The 19803-nt window shown below is 38.7% G+C and overlaps 2 protein-coding genes across 7 annotated transcripts; both read right to left on the bottom strand.

Annotated features, from left to right (window-relative positions):
- Window positions 1-2657: 2657 nt before the first annotated feature.
- LOC106741710 lies at window positions 2658-15847 on the bottom strand. 3 transcript variants are annotated; one of them, XM_014613976.1, is made up of 11 exons: window positions 15222-15847; window positions 13513-13644; window positions 12626-12754; window positions 12343-12509; window positions 12016-12232; window positions 9069-11858; window positions 8178-8561; window positions 5063-7639; window positions 4106-4226; window positions 3665-3927; window positions 2658-3184 (listed from the first exon to the last, which is right to left on the bottom strand). In XM_014613976.1, exons 3-11 carry the CDS (start codon window positions 12750-12752, stop codon window positions 3126-3128), a joined length of 6705 nt encoding a protein of 2234 aa, XP_014469462.1. In that variant the 5' UTR covers window positions 12753-12754; window positions 13513-13644; window positions 15222-15847; the 3' UTR covers window positions 2658-3125. The 3 variants fall into 3 exon arrangements, with proteins under 3 accessions (XP_014469462.1, XP_014469461.1, XP_014469463.1); XM_014613975.1 differs by having other exon boundaries at window positions 13509-13644; window positions 15222-15846; XM_014613977.1 differs by having other exon boundaries at window positions 3105-3201; window positions 13509-13644.
- Window positions 15848-16076: 229 nt separating this feature from the next.
- On the bottom strand, window positions 16077-17195 carry LOC106741711 (cytochrome c oxidase subunit 6C). 4 transcript variants are annotated; one of them, XM_014613979.1, is made up of 3 exons: window positions 16746-16827; window positions 16399-16550; window positions 16077-16257 (listed from the first exon to the last, which is right to left on the bottom strand). In XM_014613979.1, the coding sequence occupies exons 1-3, from the start codon at window positions 16788-16790 to the stop codon at window positions 16179-16181; spliced, it is 276 nt and encodes a 91-aa protein (XP_014469465.1). In that variant the 5' UTR covers window positions 16791-16827; the 3' UTR covers window positions 16077-16178. The 4 variants fall into 4 exon arrangements, with proteins under 4 accessions (XP_014469465.1, XP_014469468.1, XP_014469467.1 ...); XM_014613982.1 differs by lacking the exon at window positions 16746-16827 and adding an exon at window positions 16969-16993 and having other exon boundaries at window positions 16080-16257; XM_014613981.1 differs by lacking the exon at window positions 16746-16827 and adding an exon at window positions 16872-16951 and having other exon boundaries at window positions 16080-16257.
- Window positions 17196-19803: the final 2608 nt, after the last annotated feature.

Below are 19803 nucleotides of genomic sequence, written 5' to 3'. Positions count from 1 at the left end.
TATATATATATATATATATATATATATATATGACCCAGTGTGTATAGAAATAAATTCTGATAAACAAGCAATATTCTAATTTAAATAATTTAAATCAATATTAAAAATAGGAACGGATCCGGTGAAACTATAACCCAAGAAGCAGTCTCTCATTTTATGTATTGGGTGTATAGATCGATGAAATTCTTTCCTATTTTAAATATTATTAAATCCAAGTATATATACTTAATATTGTAGTGTGAGAGAAAAGCAATTTTTGAAGTGTCGCCTGGTAGCCATCAAGCTTTTATGAGAAACATCGGATAGAAAATGTTTATACAACGTGTAATTGAGCACTGCATTTATCATGCACTTTATACACGCTATGCTTGTAGCAATTGTAGCAACAATCAATCTACATCATACATTTGATCTGTTATTGAAGAAATTAAAGATTTATTTGGGTTAGTATTCGCTGAAAAATAAAAAGTAATTAAAGATACAAGAAAGTTATTTAATTTTTTAATATATATTAATAGCGTCTATACATTCGCAGTAGTAAAACAATTTACAAGTTCACCAACCAAATACTTTAAACAGAATATGTTATTTTGTTGAATTTTCACAGCAAGCTGTCTACAAAGCGTTGAACATGTTTCAGAAAATTAAAGGATATTATTTGTAAGGACATAAAACTAAAACGATGTCATATTGCTCATCAATGAAATATTTTTCTTTTAACAATACCCTAAATTTTCTTTGTAATTTAAAACAGATAAATAGATAGATAGATAGATAGATAGAGAGAGAGAGAGAGAGAGAGAGAGAGAGAGAGAGAGAGAGAGGGTGGAGGGGAAGGAAGAGAGATATCTGTTACTAAATCGGGTAACAAATGCATATTTTCACGTAAAGTGTGAATAGTGCTATATGATGACTACTGCAGGCTCAGCTAGAACTTTAAATCCTTCAACTTCTCTCTGTATAATTTATATTTATACAATATAAAACTAGATTATCTGTGTGTGTTCACACGAAAACAATAATCGAGATATAAATCACGTACACGGATATATCTTGTATATACGTATGCATATATACTTCAATGCAGTTTTAAATCTGTAAGAATAGTTATTAGTATCTTAATTATACATGAACCCGAGAGAATAATTAATAATAATCATGATACTTGCATGACTTTAATTATTACTAATTTAATAAAAATTTAAACAGTTTCTATATATACAATGAGAGGTGCTTTGTCTATCTTTACAAGAAATTATTTACAAAATATATTCATTCATATATTACTTATATATATATCAAATTAACATTGTATCAATAGTTTTCTTATAATAATTATTCATATCATCTACACACACACACACACACACACACACACACACACACACACACACACACACACACACACACACACACACACACATATGTATGCAAGTTTCCTCAACATTCCATTCTCGCTTTATAAATAAAATAAATCCGCTTTAAAAGTCCTATACTCCGACTTCTGCAATATTACACTTCAAGACGAACTTTTTACTGAAAGACTATGTTTACTAAATGAAAACATGTTATTTAAGTTACAATAATGTAACTATAAACTTAATTGTTAAACTTTTTGCCGCTTTTGAGAATGACCAAAATCATATACATGCACGTTTCTGAAATGTAATAGCAAATGTAGAAATGTTTTCGCGATTTTCGCAAAAATTTTTTATCTTTATTAATTTAATGTGACGTGAATATAATATTACTAATGTCCAAAATTATCATGTGGTATAATTATCTAATTATTTATCCAACATTAACAATATTTTTTTATTTTTTACGCAAATAAGTACGAAAGCATTAACGCACTGCATCTTGATGTGCACATGGTAGAAACTAATTTGTTGCATAAATTCATGTGTTATTTTATATATATACACACATATATATCATTCATAAAATAACACAGGAATATTTTTATACCAAGTAGTTTTAAACCATATGCATATACATATATACATACACTATATATTTATATGTATATACAGAAAATTTTCAGAATAAGCGACATATAATAAATAAACCATATACAAATGTATAGATTGGACATATCTAAACAGAGTCTATCAGCAAAGTCGTCAGAGTAACGATTTAAATCCCATCAATTAGTGAATTTGTCCATGGTAAACATACATATTTTACTTACGGCAGTACAGTCGGATTCATGTTTGACGTTTTAAATTTGGACTTTCTTTTACCATTCTTATAATTTGTACTGATACGACGAACGAAAGAGATTATAAAAGCGAATATGTAATTCTTGTAACGCAAATAATTAAAGTTTCATTTTCCTTAGATGCCACTAAAGCTAGTTTTATATACTTTTACATCTAATATCCACAACTTCGCAATTATCGCAATTGGTAAAAATATTACGTTTTAATGAAAAATTCTATTTACGACCGTTAGAAAATTGCACATTGAATAATGAAAATTTATAGTACTTTCGAATAGAATGAAACATCGGGCTGGTGAAAGAAAGTTACATACAATGTCTCGGCAGTTTTGGATTAGTTCAGTTACTTAGATCATAGCGTAATGCTTGAGCAAGTCAAATCTGAGTAACTAAACCTTGCTGTTTAGGAGTACAGCATAAATGAGAACGCTAGACGGTGAAAAGAAAACCGAAAGTGGTGGCTTTTATTATTTTGTTCTTTTAGATGCGCTATTCTTAAACATTTAAGAACATAACAATTAATAGTTGTTTGCTAAATGTACAAAACTCTTTTTAAATGTTGCAACAATATAATGCTTACGATCTACATTCTATAAGAGAAGGAAAGAGCAAACTTGAAGAATGAACAGAAACTGGAAGGTATTACCACACGCATGATTAACTTAAGATTGGCCAACAAATGTTACAGCATATAAAATATTTTCACACCGTCCAGCACTTCTTTTGACACAATACTCCTGGTACACATACAGCAACGTTGTGCGCTTGCGTGATGCATACAGTTTCACCAGGTGGAGTCCAGCCACACGGCGATCAAATACCCATTCATGTCACATTTACAATTAGACAGATAGGCCTTGACGAGCGACGGTAGCTAATCACTGTCAAGGTCACTCCCTGAAGGTCATTTGTTTTCTCGGGATATTCGCCTCCGTTTTGCTTGCTCTGCTGTCTCTGTTGTTACTAAAACAATGTTCCCGCTGTACGAGGTGTTCTCAATTAAAATATGCAAAACATATATCTAAAACTATAATTTTTTCATTTATCACGCGCGCGCGCGCGTGTATGTGTGTGTGTGTGTGTGTGCGTATGTGCGTGCGTGTGCGTGTGTATGTCGCATTGTGTGTGTATATATAACATTTTAATTACTATTTAATAAGAACTTTATTGTATTTAAAATATTTCATGCTCAGAATTTTTAGGAAGAGAGGTCGAAATGGCATAAAAATCAGAAAGATAGGCAAATTTAAATAACTAAATTTTATTATGATGAAAGATGATGATAAAGAAAAAAAAATAGTAACAAAATATAATAATAAGAAGAAGAATATAAGAGTAAGCGACATGCCTATCGATGATAAATTGACAATTGCAAATCCAGAGATTGAATGCAGTCTCATGTGCCTTTCGGATGAACTATCCGAGAGTGAATCGATTACGTACCAGCACCACTACGAGTTTTTCTTCTATTAATATCGTCCGAGGATCTAGACGCGCCCCTAGTATTGCTTGCTGGTGTAGCTAGTGGTGAAGCTGTATTCTGCCGTACAGACCTTCTTGTTGTTACTTCGCCGCCTATGGACTCATTGCTGGACACGGAAGTGCCCCTCAATCTCTCCTTCCCAACCGTAACTGTCGCTGTTGTCGCAGTTGTAGTACTCGGCTGCTTGGTGGTTAACAAACGGCTCTCTCTTTGCACTCTATTACTGGCATTGAAATTTGATATATTACTGGAATTAATTTGACTGCCAGAAACAGCTGTGTGCTTAAACTTGCTTTAAAATAAGGAAAGCTTATTTTATGTAGCAAAATCTCTCAAATCTCGGACAAGTTCTCTTTTCTTTCTTTCGATCGCCGTTGAAAGAATGCATCGGTGTTGCTTACTTTTGATCTTTAGGCTTTGGGGAAGCAGCGGATGTTTCATCTGACAATCGTATTCTTGCTTTTCCTACAGACTCAATCAACGGTTCGTCATCAGACGAATCTACTTCTACCACAATGGGACCTAAAAATATAAAAACACGCTTATGTCATATATTTAAATCTGGCCCAAATATGATAGATCAGACAAATGTGGAGTACGAGAGACAGGCGAATTTAGAATTAGAAACACACGAGTGAGATTGAGAGGTAGCTGTGTGTCAAATAATCAAGTATTCAATGCTATCTAACCATTTTGATCATTTAAATCACTATGTTTATATACTGGACGACTCTTGTTATAAGCTTAATTAATTTAAATACCGATTCAAATCGTTTATATATATCAGTATATATGAATTGAAACAGTCCTGTTTTTGGCAGTCGTAATTTGCTACATTGTAAAGTCTATAATATATGTATACGCACACGCACGCACGCACGCACACACACGTGTGTGTGCGTGTGTGTGTGTGTACGTGCATGTGCGTGTGTGTGTATACAGGGTGTCCACCTACCGCATTAGCTGATAATGAGAAATTCCTTAATGAATTCGAGGTTCTGTTAGCGAAAATTTGCTGAGAGACCACTGTTCGCTGCAATATTCTGATACACATTTAAATAATTCGCAAGAACTAAATCTTAACGGTTATATATTATCGGACAATCAGGCCTCTCATGAAATTCTCGCTATAGAGAGGAATTTTCATGCAACTCCAAATTCGTCATAAAAGTCTGTCATTAATATTTAATGCGCTAATAGCTAAACAGCCTGTATATGTAGAGAAAATATAAATTGAATAGGAAAAAAAAGGAAAAAAAAAAGAAGAAAAAAGGAAAGATACTTGGAATGTAAAACGTAATAAAAGAAAAATAAACGAACTCAGTCACTACGAAGAAATAGTAGCATGAAATAAACACCTTTCTTAGCCTTTGTCAATATGTTGAACCCCTTCTTTGATTGCTCTTCCTTGCCAGGTACTTGTTTCTTTATAGAACCAGCCTCTTCTACACCCATGCAAGCTTTAATAAGTTCTGCAGCATTCTCTGAGCATTTCCGTTTACCTGGTCTTGGCTGTGGATCGTCAGCTGTGCTCGACGCAACGGAACTCTCGCTCTCTTGCCTTTTCCGTTTCCCTATTTTTATTGTCGCATTAGGAGACAGTTTCGATACCAGTTTCGGACTTGCTTTCGCGTAGGGCGATATACTACGGCGTTCCTCTAACTTATTAGGACCGTGGGGGCTACTCTTCGGTGTTTTCGCGATGTCCGGGCTGTTCAATTTTTGCGATCTGGTCCTCAAGGATCTCTTCTCGTTGCTGTCATTCGGGATCTCAATCAGAAGCTGTTCCAGCAACGACTTCGGCGGCCTCTTGATGTACTCCTCCGGATTGTTCGAGTTCAGCCTCTCCACAAAGTGTCCCTCGTCGTTATCCTCAATACATATGACGTCTTGCCGACCCTCGAGCTCCTGTTTTCTCCTGCGTTTGCGCTTGAGATATTCCACATCGCTCGAGTCCACTTCGGGATTCTGTGCCGCCGGGCTCGGGGTCTCGTCCCGTTGCAGAACCACGGGATTTGAGTACGTGTACAAGGGCGGTGTGATTCTGATGGGCTGCGGATCCTCGCCGAGTGGCGACTGGATACCGACGCTCAACTCGCTCGAGTCGTTGACGATTTTCTTCACCAGGTCGTCCGTCACCTTCTGCAGATTCACGGAGGGTTCTCTGAGAGGGATCTGCTGATGGCTTTGTACATTGCATTTCTGGCTTTGTTCAGTACACGTCTCCAACTTAACGGGAGTGGTTGTGCCCAGCGGAACATTGGCGCTTTTTGAAATTTCGACCCGGTTGGTTTGCCTGGTATCGTCCACTTTTATGTTAACTTTAGATTCTACTTTGATTTCTGAATTGCAATTCTCGCCGTTCGAACAGGAATTATCTGTCATCATCGTCGTCGCGCCGGCACTATTCGCGAGCACACTATCGAGTTTTACCGCTTCAACTTTACTATAAGCAACATGATTTTGTATTATAGGCACACCATTATTATTATTCTGTCCGTGAGGTTCGTCGCTTAATCTAATTGCACTGTTACTTTCTACAACTGCTTTCGTGCTGTCCTCAGATACGCATTCCACGGTTCTCGCCTCCGCCTCATGCTTCATATTTGCCTTACCCTGATCATTTTGGTTAATAGTACTCTCTAATTTAACGCTAACAGAACTGTCTTTGTCAGAGAAGTCCTTCACTTGCTGATGCGCACATTGCAATAAACTACTATCACTATCCATACTGCTCGTTACAGATGCTGTCACTACAGTCACCATTCCCGCCACCAGAGGACTGGGCGCACCCTTGTCATTACTAGCCACATCTAAACTAACAATCAAATCACTATGTTCACCACCAGTTCTCGTGACCGTTGTCGATTTCTCACTAGATACATTCCCCTTTGCTGCCTCGTGTTCACCGGAGTTTGATATATTGCGATTCAACTGATTTTCAAGATAACTCGCTACGGACACAGGACTTAACCTTTGTGGGCCACTGGACTTGAGAAGTTCCGAATGGGAATTTGAACACATATCACTACTACTAGTTGAGGAAGGCACGTTCTTATTGGTGGTTGACAGGCTGGATTCCCCCTGTATCGCGTTCTTGGCGCTGCTCTGTGTCACTGATTCGGTCGCCGGCCTGTGCAGAGGAGACTCCCCCTGGTTCGGTGATTTCTCCGAGAGTGCGTCCATCGACTCGATTCCCGAGTCTTCGCCACCCCCGCCACTGCTGACTCTCTCTATGTTCGCGTCGACCGTACCCAGTCCAATGGGTACTGTCGTGTTTTCAAGTAATTTCTGCTTGACTTTCGCCTCGGTCACGTTTATCTCGCCGATCGGTAGGGTCGGCTTGCTCGCGGGTCCCTCGACATTCTGGGTTCTGGAGACTTGTTGGTCCATTGAGTTGCTCATCACCGAACTTTGCGCAGTCTTCAACAGACTGATCCTCTGCGACGCGTTCTCTATCTTGCTCTCCACCATTGGTCTGTCGAGCTGCTTCACAACGTGATTCGTCTGAATGATCTTTTTATGCCCGAAGTTCTCGACCGTCTTGCTGTGCCTGTTCATGACGGAATTCACGTCGCTCTTGGCGATCATTCTGACTTGGCTCTTGAATTTCTGACCGAAGGCCTGGCTCTTCACGGCGGTGATGGTGGAATTGATTTTGTAACTGTCCATGTCTGATTTGCTCTTGACGGTGAGTATCCTATTTATAGAGGGCTGGGAATTCTTCGCCGTTGTCTCCGCGTGCACAGGTATCTTGCTCTCCGGATTGCCAGGCGGATTTCTGGAATCACTCTGCACCGATGTGTTTGCCGATTTTAAACCGGAGTCGCCGTCAAAGGACGACAGGCTAGTGTTGGTTTTTATACTCGATGCTGCGGGACAATCGGAGGTCGTCTTCTGACTGTTGAAATGTGTAATTTCTGTATTCGGAGATTCTGTAACATATTCAAATGATAATTATTTAACACCAGAATATTTACGTAATATTTATTATTCTGTGCCGTCGTGTATAAATAAATCATAATTTTTGAAAGATACATATTATGTATATAAATAAAATGATCTTTAACTTTTATTTACCGATAAATTTTTTTGAAGTTTAGAGAACACAGCTTAATATATATTTCATAATAAATATAATTTCGTAATATATATAGATATGTATCCGAATTCGTTATTTAATAACAAAATTTTGAATAAACGTGAAAAATAAATTCTCAAATAGACATTCTCAAAGACAAACTTCTTCATCAATGATTCAACAATTCACAATTCACAACTGTGTCCTTTTTTCTCCCTCTCTTTCCCTACGATACTTTAGGCCATAGAAGGTTTCGCCGAGTAAATTCTAAAGGAATAATAATAACAGTAATAATTATAACAATAATGAACACGCTTAAGGAATATTCTAATATAAAGCAGATAGGACGCATTTAGAGTGGAATATATGTGAAATGAAAAATTGATATTTACCTCCTAAATGCAGATCTTTCTCATCCATCAAGCTCAATCGTCTTCTTTTATCTGGATTTATCAAGTCTTTCTTCACACCATTGAGCTCCGTTAATCTAGGAGCGATACAGCTTAGTGAATTCGATTTTTCAACGACCGATTTATTGATATCGCTATCGCTCGTTCTCCGGACTTCGCCGACCTTCTTAACCGCATTAAATTCATTTCCGATTAAAAGCGACTCCGAGCTCTTTTTCACTGTCTGGGCGGTATCACTTTTGTAACCAAGCTTCCTCCATTTTGCTTGATTATCTAAAATTCTACCTCCCGACAGTAGGTTTTGTTCCCGATGTAAACCATCCCCGGTATCTGACTTCTTCTTAGAATCCCTTCTTTTTGTTTTACCTGAAAATAAGAATACAATATTACGCATAACTTGGAGAGTTTATAAGTGACAGAGATATTAAAATAATATACAGGGTGACCCAAAAGTCACTAGACCACTTTAAAATATAATAACTTTTTTGCTATTAATTTTTTTCATTTTTTTTTTTCATATTATTTATATGTAATCCTTGGAAAATAGTTATGGAGAAATTCACGACAGAACAATGAATAAAAATAATCCAATTTTATCTACAAAATCAATGATCAATTGTGCTAACCCAAAAAGCTTACATTCGTCATTTTCGAGTCAGACAACCACCATCTAAACAAGATTATTTTTACTCGTTGTACTGTCGTAAATTTCTCCATAACTATTTTCCAAGGATTACATATAAATAATCTGAAAAAAAATTTTTTTTTTAATTAATAGCAAAAAAGTTATTATATTTTAAAATGGTCTAGCGACTTTTGGGCCACCCTTTATATAAAATAATATATATAAGATAATAGACAGATTTGCGTTACCTCCTCCTATCTTATGTTCTTGTGTGTGGTTTTGCGCATCAAGGTCTACTTGACTCTTCGTTAAAGCTTGCGGAGTATTCAGAGATTGATTCGCAATCGCAGTTTTATGCTTTGAAGGAGATGGTATTCTACTGTTTAGTGGTATATCATCTACGTCGCTGTTTTTACTCGAACTCGGTTTAATTATACTAGTTTGTAAACGAACAGCGTCCACCGGTAGCTCTTGTTTTAAGGCATTGGGTTTGGTTACAGCGGCTTGCAGCATGTTATTCATTTTGCTAACGGTATTGGCGCTGTTTATCATCGTAGAATTAGACAAAGGTAATTTCGATGCGGATGAAGTGCCTATGATCATGTTCAACGATTTCTTCTGCAGCAACTTGTTCCTGTCGATGCACTCCTTCATCTTCTTCAACTTGCCCCTCCTTTTAGTCGGATCACCCTCAACCTCCTTCAGAGACTTCTTCTCCTTCTTCCTTTGTACTACTGAAGCGTTACGTCCTCTTAAAGAAATGTGTAACGGAGGCACTCGCAGTGGCTCGTCACCGGTCCCCGAACTCGGGACACCGCTCGTAAAAATCTTATTTACGGACTTGTCGGCTTTTCTCATGGGCGGTGTATTCACGAACGAGACGTCAACTTTATAAGCTGGCGTAACGGGCTCCGATTTCTCCAATTTCAATCGCAGTTTGATTTTCTCCCCAGGCATCGGACTGTGCGCGGTCTCTCTGCTCGACTTTATTCTGCTGTGCTTCAAGCTACCTTCGCTGGCGGTGGACTTCACCGTCGTTTCGGAATCGGACTGGTCCGTGTTGGTCGTCGTGTCGTTTCGCCTTGAGAAATTGCTGTCCGCGTCGTCGTCGGAGAATATGGAATTTGATCGGTCGTTCGACGGCGATGGAAAGGAGAAGAAATCGTCCTGATTATCCACTGCACTCTCCGGCTCTGAATCTGAACTTTCACTGGGCATTGGCTCTAAGTGTCCTGTTAGAGGATTGATCAGAAACTGTCGTATCTTCCCCGTCGAAGTGTACTCCGGCTCCGGTGGGGGCGTCTCCTCGGCTTTCGGAGACTCCGAAGTTTCTGTTTTGTTAACAGGCGGAGCAATGCTGGTAGTAGAATTATTTATACGAGACCCACATTGAGGAAAGGCACCTGAAACCTGATTTGAGACTGACAGACGTGTGGTGTTGACTTGAGCACCTTGTGGAATAGAACTGTTTTGTGCGTTCCACGTGGTCCCATTAGCATTGCCCGAAGGGGATTGATAATTTCTGCTGAGGATATTCTGGCTTTGCCCATAACGAAAATCAGTGGTCGCGCTGGTGTTGATGTTGATGTTTTTCACTTGATTGTGATGCAGTTGTTGTTGTACACTCGGGGCCTGATTCTGCTGGCTTAAATGCGTTTGCTGTGGAACCGGTTGCCTGGGATAAGGCGGTGGAGTTTGCTGACGTTGGCTGTTTAAGTAACTTAGCCGTTGTTGCGGGACGCCTAAGCCTACTGTTGAATGCTGTAGCAATTGTGGCTGATTCGGTGGTTGCTGCTGCACGAGCGGCTGATTAGCGAGGGTCGTAGTCTGCAACGTTGCGCCCGTATTTTGTTGCTGGAGCAGAGTTTGCTGTGGCGTCGAGACCTGCGGGACATTTTGCTGCTGGCTTATCTGCTGTTGCGTAAGAAGCTGTTGTTGCTGTTGATGAAGTAGCAGCTGCCGTTGTTGCAAGGGCGTTCTGATCTGTTGCCCGTTCACCGGGTGCCTGGCGGAAAGCTGATTCTGCATCTGAACCTGCGAAGTCCGGTAAGCCATTTCTTGCCTAAGGGGAAACTTCTGCTGCTGTGTTTGTACTTGGTGCGTGTGTAAAGCAGCTGCTTGCTGTTGCATCGGTCCACCAGCCGGTACTTGATGCACCGTTTGCGGCGGCATCATGCTCTGACCGGTGCTGCCGCCAATCACGTTGACCGTATGTTGCTGCGGTATCGTCGACGATTGATTGACGTTGACGGTCGCGAATGCCGACGACGAAGTGGGAGCCTGAGGTAAGTCGGACATGATCGACGTCGGCGTACCAGCGATTAAATCGTCGTTTCTCAATGGATCCATGGCGCCATGGTTTGGCGGTGATTCGCCGGGCGATGGAAGATCTTTCCTTCTAACCGTGGGCTTCTTCGTTGGTCTCATGCGATTGGCAAGCCCGGAGCTGTCGATAACGGCTGGTGGTAACATCTTCTGACCAGATACGACATTATTTGCGTGTGAGCCGGCGTCGTTTTGCAAAAGATTCACGAGTAACGGACTGGACAGGGCGACTTGATTCCCACCGCCGTTCGAACTCCCTGCTATATTGGTACTGTTGTTTGGTGACAGACTAGATGTTGTAGCAATCGTGGACTTGTACTGATTTGTCAATTGTCCGACGGTAACGACCGGCTGAGTCGTCGTGTGACCGGTCGTCAGTGCCGTAACTGTCGCCAAATTCTCCTGGGTGGGATAAGGGGGCGGGGGTTGCGTATGATGCTTGAACTGCATCGTGTTCTTAATTGTTGTGGTCTGCAATTCACGATTATGTATGGCTTGGGCGGCGTGTGCCATACTGGTAAATGGGAAAGGGCCGTTATAGTTGCTCCTAGGCGATGCACTGGGATTAACTACTTGTTGGTTTCCTGAGACACCGACATTGCTCGCTGATGTGGACTGTACTGTTTTCGCGAGAAATGGTGGAATAGGATCACCGTCTGGGGGCGCGACTACATTTGGAGAACGAAATTGTGGAGTCTTTTCGGACGATGTTCCTGAAAAACGAGAATTTCAAGTCAGACTCCAATTTCAGTTTCACATTATTATTACTTCTATTTTCTAATTTTATTTTACAACATTGATGGATATACTTATAAAGACATACAATACATACATATATACAAATATATATATATATATATATAAGCTTACCAGCTGCTATTATCTGGGCGACATTACGTAGCGCTGACGAAATGGTAGTGGCATTACTAGGACCAGGCAAAGCTGTCGAAGGATTAGCGTCAGCAATGGCTGTATTATTAGTAGCGTCGCCTTGTGACTTTGCTCCGCCATCTTGCGTGGTTCCCGAATGTAGCACTATCTCCTGTGCATCTCCACCAAAACGACTGGCGATCCTCAAAGATATTACCTGTGTAAAAAAGCATAATATAATGAGTATTATAATATAATCTTTTATTTATCTCATTACAATCCGCAAAAAGAACAATATCATTAGAACATTTACAATATATAAATTACCTGATCTCCTTCGACTTGGACTGAGAGTATGCCAAGCTGTGTGAGTGTAGGAGAACCTTGAGCTGCTAACTCTCGAAGCCGTAGAGCAGCTTCCCTGGGTATTGAAAATGTTACCCTGACAGAATTCCATGGCTCTACCTTGCTCACTTTCAGCTCTTCTCCCTTTTCTGTAAGTCATACAATGAACCAAATATAGTTTATTTGTTAACAATTATTATTTAAATATTAATAATTATTAATTAAATGTACGGTTAAAATATAATCGATTATAAATCAGATTTACCTTTACTGAGCAAAGCTTTGAGACTGTCAACAATGGTGTTAAACTTTTCGGGAAACTCCGGGTCTCCAAGGTCACCCTCACACGTTACCACCGTTTCAATCAGATCACCATCACTATCTGCCGCCATGACTGTAATATTCATTATTTATTAATATTATCTCAATAATAGTGCGAATGAATAGAAAAGAAAATGATAATAATATAAAAGAAATATAACAAGAAAAATGTCAAATATGTCATATATATAAAATGAGCAAATATAATAATTATATTCTATATTGGATTCTAAAAGTTTGTAATAATGTTGACATACTAATAAAATGGCAATGTTTGATACTAATGATAATAAATGAGTTAAACTTTAAAGTAAACTGGAGAAGAATTATGGAAAGATTAAGAGGCAGAGAGGTTAGGAGTAGCATTAAATATACAAGGATTCAGGAGAGGTGGTTTATCCTATTTCTATGAATGTTATGAATATTGGATCAGTAGACATACTTAATAAAGTTGTTCGCAAACTGCTACATAAACTATGTAATTAAAATAGAATGAGTAATTTTACATTTAAATTTGTGTGTGTGTGTGTGTGTGTGTGTGTACGCGTGCATGTACATTTTTTCAATAAAATATATATAATATTCACATATTTAGCTTTTTTATATATTATATAAAATTCTTTGAGAAATAGCTTCTTAGTATAAATACAGTACCAAAAACTGTAAATCTAATAACTTGTTTTAAAATTATAAAATATAAATCTGCTTAATGATATTTAATAAATTTTGTCAACTTGAATCATATTAAATATCTTCTACTTAAGTTTGGTACAAAGATATAATTAGTATAGAAATCATATAATGTTTATATATAACAAAATACATACCAACCACAAATCACATAACTACCCAGGGAGTCTAGGAACGCCTCAGGGTGTTGCTCCAATATGTGTCTGATGAGATGTTGTCTGCCAGTTGCACACCGACAGCTCCAAATCACACCAGCACTAATAATCTTGCTTACTGTTAGACAAATAAGAAACTGAAATAAATAAGCTGTATAAAAAACACATTTCACTAACATGTTAAAATGTATTTTCTTTCATAACATACATTGTATTATACATATTGTAATTAAATATTTTTAAGCAATATAACATATTTAATATATGCAGGTAAGATAAAGTGCAAGATATGAGGACCATAATTTATATATAAGAATATATTAGTTTTTATATTACAATACAATATATATATAATATATAATTTAGCAAAACATATGCTGGTTAAAACAACATAACACCATAAAAAACATTTAAATACAGCAAAGATATATTATAATAAAAAAATAATATTGGGAAAGTATAGAAGATAACAAAAAGTTAGCGATAATTTCAGAGTTTTCAATTTCACACACAGAGAAATATAGAACATTTTTACTACATATAAATATAAATAATTAAACAAAGCATATGAAAAATTATAAAAAATAAGAAATTTCTAATCTTATTTTTTCAGCCTATAGTCAAAATCATAGTAATTTAACAGCAAAAAAGAAAAAAAACAAGATAAAACAATCATATGTGTGTATATATATATATATATACCAGCTAGCTAATATGATACAGTATTATTTAGCAAATCCAGCTTCTAACATACAAGTATAACATACACCTAAATATATTTTTTCTATAGAAGCATATTTTTTTTACAACAATAGTTAATATATATCAAATTGTATTTGTCAAGGGAATAAATTTTAGACTTATTACATGAACCCATTAAGCGCAAAGAAGCCCTCCACGATTATACAGCATATAGATAATTATCTAACAGTAATAGAAGGGAGGAGTTACTGTTAATTGCAAAAAGCAGTGCTACTTAACAATCGATACGGTTAATCGTGCGAGAATGCTGAAGAAAAAAAAATAACAAAAACACAAGCGCATAAACAAAAAGCGAGGCCTAGAGGAATTACTAGGTTATAGCCTGTGCGCGATTTCCGGGAAACCCGGACGACTTCTGCGAACGTGTCCCGAGTGTCGGCGGCTCCTCGTTGTCGTTATTTCGCTGAACGTACGCGCCGAGCGTGATCACGAAACAGATCCCCGAGGTTCGGCTCGCCGTTCGCGAACAGCAATTAAAATCTTCTGGCGCACAAGCTCGGGGGCACCGTGCGCTCTGCGCTCGGGAAATAGGTTATAGAGCGGATTTTTTCGGCTGGGCGCGAAACGCGGACGAGCGTGCCGACAAGAATCGACAGTTTTTCAGGGCGAGACGCGCGTCCTTACGGACGCCGTAATGATTTTCGGCGAAATACGGCATCCAGACCGTCGGACATCGGGGGGCCACCATTTTGTCCGTCGGGGGAGGTACGAGTGAAGTGGGCTCAAGCATGCTCAAGATAGACCGTCAAAAGTCGGAGTCATTTTTATTTGGCCCGTCCCGCGGCTGCCGTGTTAAGCACAGCACGCGTTATACGCAACGAACACGGTCGTTCAGTGGGCGGTGAGCAACACAGTCCGCTGGACGAGCCTCACTTCAGTCGTCGCGCAGCGCGGATTTGATACCGTATGAACATAGGAAAATTTCAACGTTACCCCATTTCTTTCTGACTCCGTGCGCGATCTCTCGCGTCCGTACAGCACGGAGGCGCACCACCCGGACACTAGTCTTAACCTAAAACACACCGCGCGAGTCTTACTTCACTCTCAGCACACAGCGCGCGGCAGGGATCGCGAAAAAACTCGGCATAATCGCTAATATAAAGAGACAAGTCATAAAACGCCATGAACAATAACAAGGTGCCGCCATTTGCAATGCGACCAACTGACATGCGCAAATCAATTGCGCGGTGCATGTTGGGTATTTTCACGGGGCGCCATCTTGCCGATCGTTTTAACACACACGCCCTAACCTCAAATTCCGAGCTTTCCGAGCTGCCCAACGGGACAGCATCCGTAGTCGTTTATACGGGAGTCTTGCATTTTATCAATGTGAAGTATCACTGATAGGCTCGACCATATTTTTGCCATATGTTAATATGACACTTCCTTCTATATAATGAGTGGAATTTCACTTATCATTGCAAAACGACTTTCCGCATCCTTCGTAGAACTAGATAAAAATATTTAAATATGAAGGCTATTGCAAAGCCGCAAATTAAATGGGATAATAATAAAGAATCGGAATATTAAATATGTATCGTTATGTCACCTATGAAATGGTTAAGGAATGATCCAGCTTGACTGTCGAATTTTTTATTAGATCGGTATACGACTGATATTAAAATCACTATTATTATGGAAAAGTAATTTGTTTGCAAGAATATATCGCTTTTACATTAGATATACATTATTATATAATGTATACCTAATGTATATCTTCCGCACCATAAAATATGTTTAGCTATGATAAAATTGTGTGGGTTAAATTTACAATTTGCGAGAAATATCTTGTACACATACTACTTCAAATTATTTATTCATTATATATATGTAATAATTATGAAGAAGACTATCCTTTATTTCCTTAGATATCCATCGATTTTCCTATTTTCATTTTTTACCAGGAACATAAGATTGCATAAAACCAGCCTCGTTCATTATCTTCAACTGTTTTTCCGCATCGTAGGTTCTGCAATGTAACAAATTTAATAAAATACCAAATAACTTTAACACTGTATATGAATACAATATAACAAGGTATATATAACAAGGTATTAAAATGAAATTGAAACGTGTGTCAGAGGCACTTGAAATTACAAATATCACATACTTATAAAAATCAGCATATCTCTGCTTCCTAGGTTCAGCAACAAGTATACTGTATGCTCCGGCTGCAGTGAAACTTACTATCGTCATTCCTATAAAATTCTTTTTTATTTGTGAAGTGAGAAGACCACGGAGCTGAGGCTTTGCTGCAGACATCTGAAATTTGCAAAACTCTCTATTCATATGGAAACTGGTCTTATTTGAATTTATATCTATTCATATGATAAATATTTTATACTACTGAAACTATAACTTTTAATTTAGTGAAAATACAGAAGCTATATTTCAAAACTGCGTAGTGTAACCAACAAAATATATCTCTTTTGCTGTTAAATTTCCGGCATAGGTTACTTGTTTGTCGGATTTGTTGATTTTTGGTATAAAAGCACACAACATTTCCCCATTTTCTAAGTTAATTAAAATATTTTTATGAACGTATTAGCGCCATAGTACGACTACACAAAAAATATAATTTACATTCAAATAGTTCGATATTTTACACACTGTCTCGTGAAATATATGACATATATATATATATATATATATATATTATATAACGTTTCCAGAAGTATACTTAGTGGTTTATTTTCCGAAGGAGGTTAACTACTTTTATGGATCGTAAGATACGAATAACTTTGTAAGGCGAATATGTCTTGCCTCGAATGATTTCGTTCGTGTTTACAACTGAATCCGGCTGAATCTACACAATATTTCGACAATTAGAAGAATATCGACCACACGTTCAATAAAGTTACAGCAGACCGTGCTGCTTTGGTACTGTTCTAAAATACTATCTGGGGTTTGTTCTTTTTAGTTATACTGTAGCTAGAGTTCACGACACGGGATGCGTTTGGGGATACACTATTAGCGTTATAAACGTAAACACTACTAAAGCCCGTATCAGACTACGGATTAGAGATTGAGATTGAATTGAAATTTTATCAATCAGTGCAAAATTCACTAAATTTCACTAAACTTGAGTTCAGTGAACTTTGTACGGATTGGCCAAATTCAATTTAATATCAATCTCCAATCCAATCTCCAAGTTTGATATGGGCTATATGCTACTGTTACGTCCACGATAGATAACTATATAGGGAAATTTGAAAGTAGTAAAATCAGTGACTTACGTGGACGGTCAACAGAGTGATGACTCCGCTTTTAGGTCACTTTGCTTTTCACCGAGGGCTGTTCACTCTGCTTTTACCCTGGGTCTCCGGAGTCTGGCGAAACGATCGATGAATCTGGTGAAAAATCAGAGCCGCTCGTTCTCCTGGCTTGGTCTCGGATATTTCGGCGCTGCGCGGGATGATGCGGTCCGCGATTCCAATTTCGATTTTGCAACGTTCGAGATGAGGGGTAGACAAAAATAATTGCTACACAATCGGATTTTACGACTAATATATTTCAAAGTATATAAGTACACAAATACCAAAAGCTAATTACGAAAAAAGAATCGCCTTCTCAACGAATGCGCGCGTTTTTATATGTTGCTTTGTCGCTGAGATTCGTTTTCTGGTTGGCTGATGGAGTCGTGGAGATGGGAGAAATTCATTCCATCGGTATGATGTCACCGCGTCGATATCGCCGCGTCGGTTCTGAGTGGTGTTTGGATTTAGGTTTCATGTTTCTGTTTATGTTAACAACGGGATGCCTTATCGCATTGAGAGATTACAGTTTCTCTTATCTATAGTTGATCCATCGATTTTAAGACTCTCTAACGACACGTCGTTTCTTCGGCGTTATAATTTTAATTATAATATTTAACGTGCGCGAATATACATATGCGCACGTACTTACATCTAGTAACATAGGGATAAAATATCTATACCTGGTGAATACCTAACCTAGTGATATCTGAAATCAGACAAGTCGGCCTCCGCTTTATACTAATATATTATTAATGTTTCAAAATAAGTCCGGACGTTACACTATCATTACACTACTTTGGAAGAAATAGCGTTTGTAGTATACAGTTATGATGTAAAGCCAGCTGTACACGATGCTTGTTTTCGTGCTGGATTGCTTGCTGGGCAGAAATACTGTGTTTTGTTTGGCGTAGTGTCATCCATTTTTGGAAATGCACCAATCACAACGCAGTATTTCTATCCAGCAAGCAATCCAGCACAAAAACAAGTATCATTTGCTGCTTGTTTAATACACTACCACTAGTTGTGACCGGATGTCACTAGCTGAGTGAAAACATCGACGTTTAATCATCCAGGTCCCGCTGAACCTTTCGAAATGAAGTTCCCCATGGATCCCACTGCCCGTCCACGGCCCGTCGCCAGGGCGTCTTTGAGAGCTACGCCCAAACTCCAGGCTCGGGAAGCTGGACCGGCCAAGTCCCAGATATGCCGTATTATAAGTTGTGCACGAGGGGATTTCCCTCCCCGGCAGCGCTATCATCTCCGAAGAGAATGTCCGAGCCACGAGACGCCCGTCAGCGGCCCATAGTATGAAAAATGGGAAACACGCAAAAAAAAAAGGAAACACTTACTCTTTAAACAGATAAGATGAAATCTATTTGTAATATCAAAGAAAATTACCAAAATGGTTAATGATAACCGGATTAACAAAAAATACGGATTTATACATACTATAAGGACTTAAAGTAAAACTAAATAAAAAACAGAATAATATGATAGACTTGATAACAATTAACGCACGTAGGAAATACGAAATAAATCTGTACATACGAGTAATAAGTATAATACGACGCGACTAACGACAATAGGATAAACACTGAAAAATTATAATACGGACGACACAAAAGTATATAGTAATCTAAGTAACAAAATAACATATATATGTAAGACGGAAGTATTTCACGAATAATTACGCCGATAAAGAAAACGTATCGCAACGCGGCGTCGCGGCTTCTTTTATGTCGCTCTATTGCGGCGTATATCCCTTGTGAGCAAGTCCCGATAAGATCGGCCGTGCGCGATAAGGTGACGCAATTCGCGTCGGTCAGCGCGTTGAGCCGTCATTTTGATCCCGCCGACGACGGGTTTTTCTCCCCAGCGGAATTCTCCGATTCCGTGTACTTACGTCGCGATCCGCGTATTTTCACGCGTGCGACGTCTCGGATTTCCGACGTGGGGTTTCCGGGAAGAGGGAAGATTACGCGGAGAGGAACTGTGGCAATCTTATACACCACTTACCGTCGCAGCGGCGACCGGTCGTTCTCCCACGTCTCCTGGGCCTTCACCAGCAGGTGCGTACCAGGCCGTCCTCGCAGGCTTTCCCCTTCGGCAGCAACTTCTCGAGGATCCCTCGTCTTCTTCGTCTCTGCAGTTCCGGGCTTTCTAAACTATGCGTCCTATCGCCTCCAGTGTCCGCTTGCCACTGCCTGACTTGCTACTTCTTCAATTTCAAACGTTCTCTACCTTTCGCGATATTTCCT

Source organism: Dinoponera quadriceps, unplaced genomic scaffold (assembly GCF_001313825.1).
Source record: "Dinoponera quadriceps isolate SergipeBrazil2010 unplaced genomic scaffold, ASM131382v1 scaffold619, whole genome shotgun sequence".
Lineage (NCBI taxonomy): Eukaryota > Metazoa > Arthropoda > Insecta > Hymenoptera > Formicidae > Dinoponera > Dinoponera quadriceps.
Note: the sequence above shows the minus strand (reverse complement) of the source record. Positions and strands in the feature narration are given on the sequence as shown.

Excerpts from the sequence above, each read along its gene's own strand:
- LOC106741710 (XM_014613976.1), bottom strand. The coding sequence starts at position 12,752 with ATGGCGGCAGATAGTGATGGTGATCTGATTGAAACGGTGGTAACGTGT. Across the intron at positions 11,859-12,015 it reads CGCCCAGATAATAGCAGCTG|GAACATCGTCCGAAAAGACT; the intron begins GTAAGCTTATAT and ends CTCGTTTTTCAG. Across the intron at positions 3,928-4,105 it reads CCAAAGCCTAAAGATCAAAA|TAATAGAGTGCAAAGAGAGA; the intron begins GTAAGCAACACC and ends TTTCAATGCCAG.
- LOC106741711 (XM_014613979.1), bottom strand. The coding sequence starts at position 16,790 with ATGTTGTGTGCTTTTATACCAAAAATCAACAAATCCGACAAACAA. Across the intron at positions 16,551-16,745 it reads TCAACAAATCCGACAAACAA|ATGTCTGCAGCAAAGCCTCA; the intron begins GTAACCTATGCC and ends TGCAAATTTCAG. Across the intron at positions 16,258-16,398 it reads AGATATGCTGATTTTTATAA|AACCTACGATGCGGAAAAAC; the intron begins GTATGTGATATT and ends GTTACATTGCAG.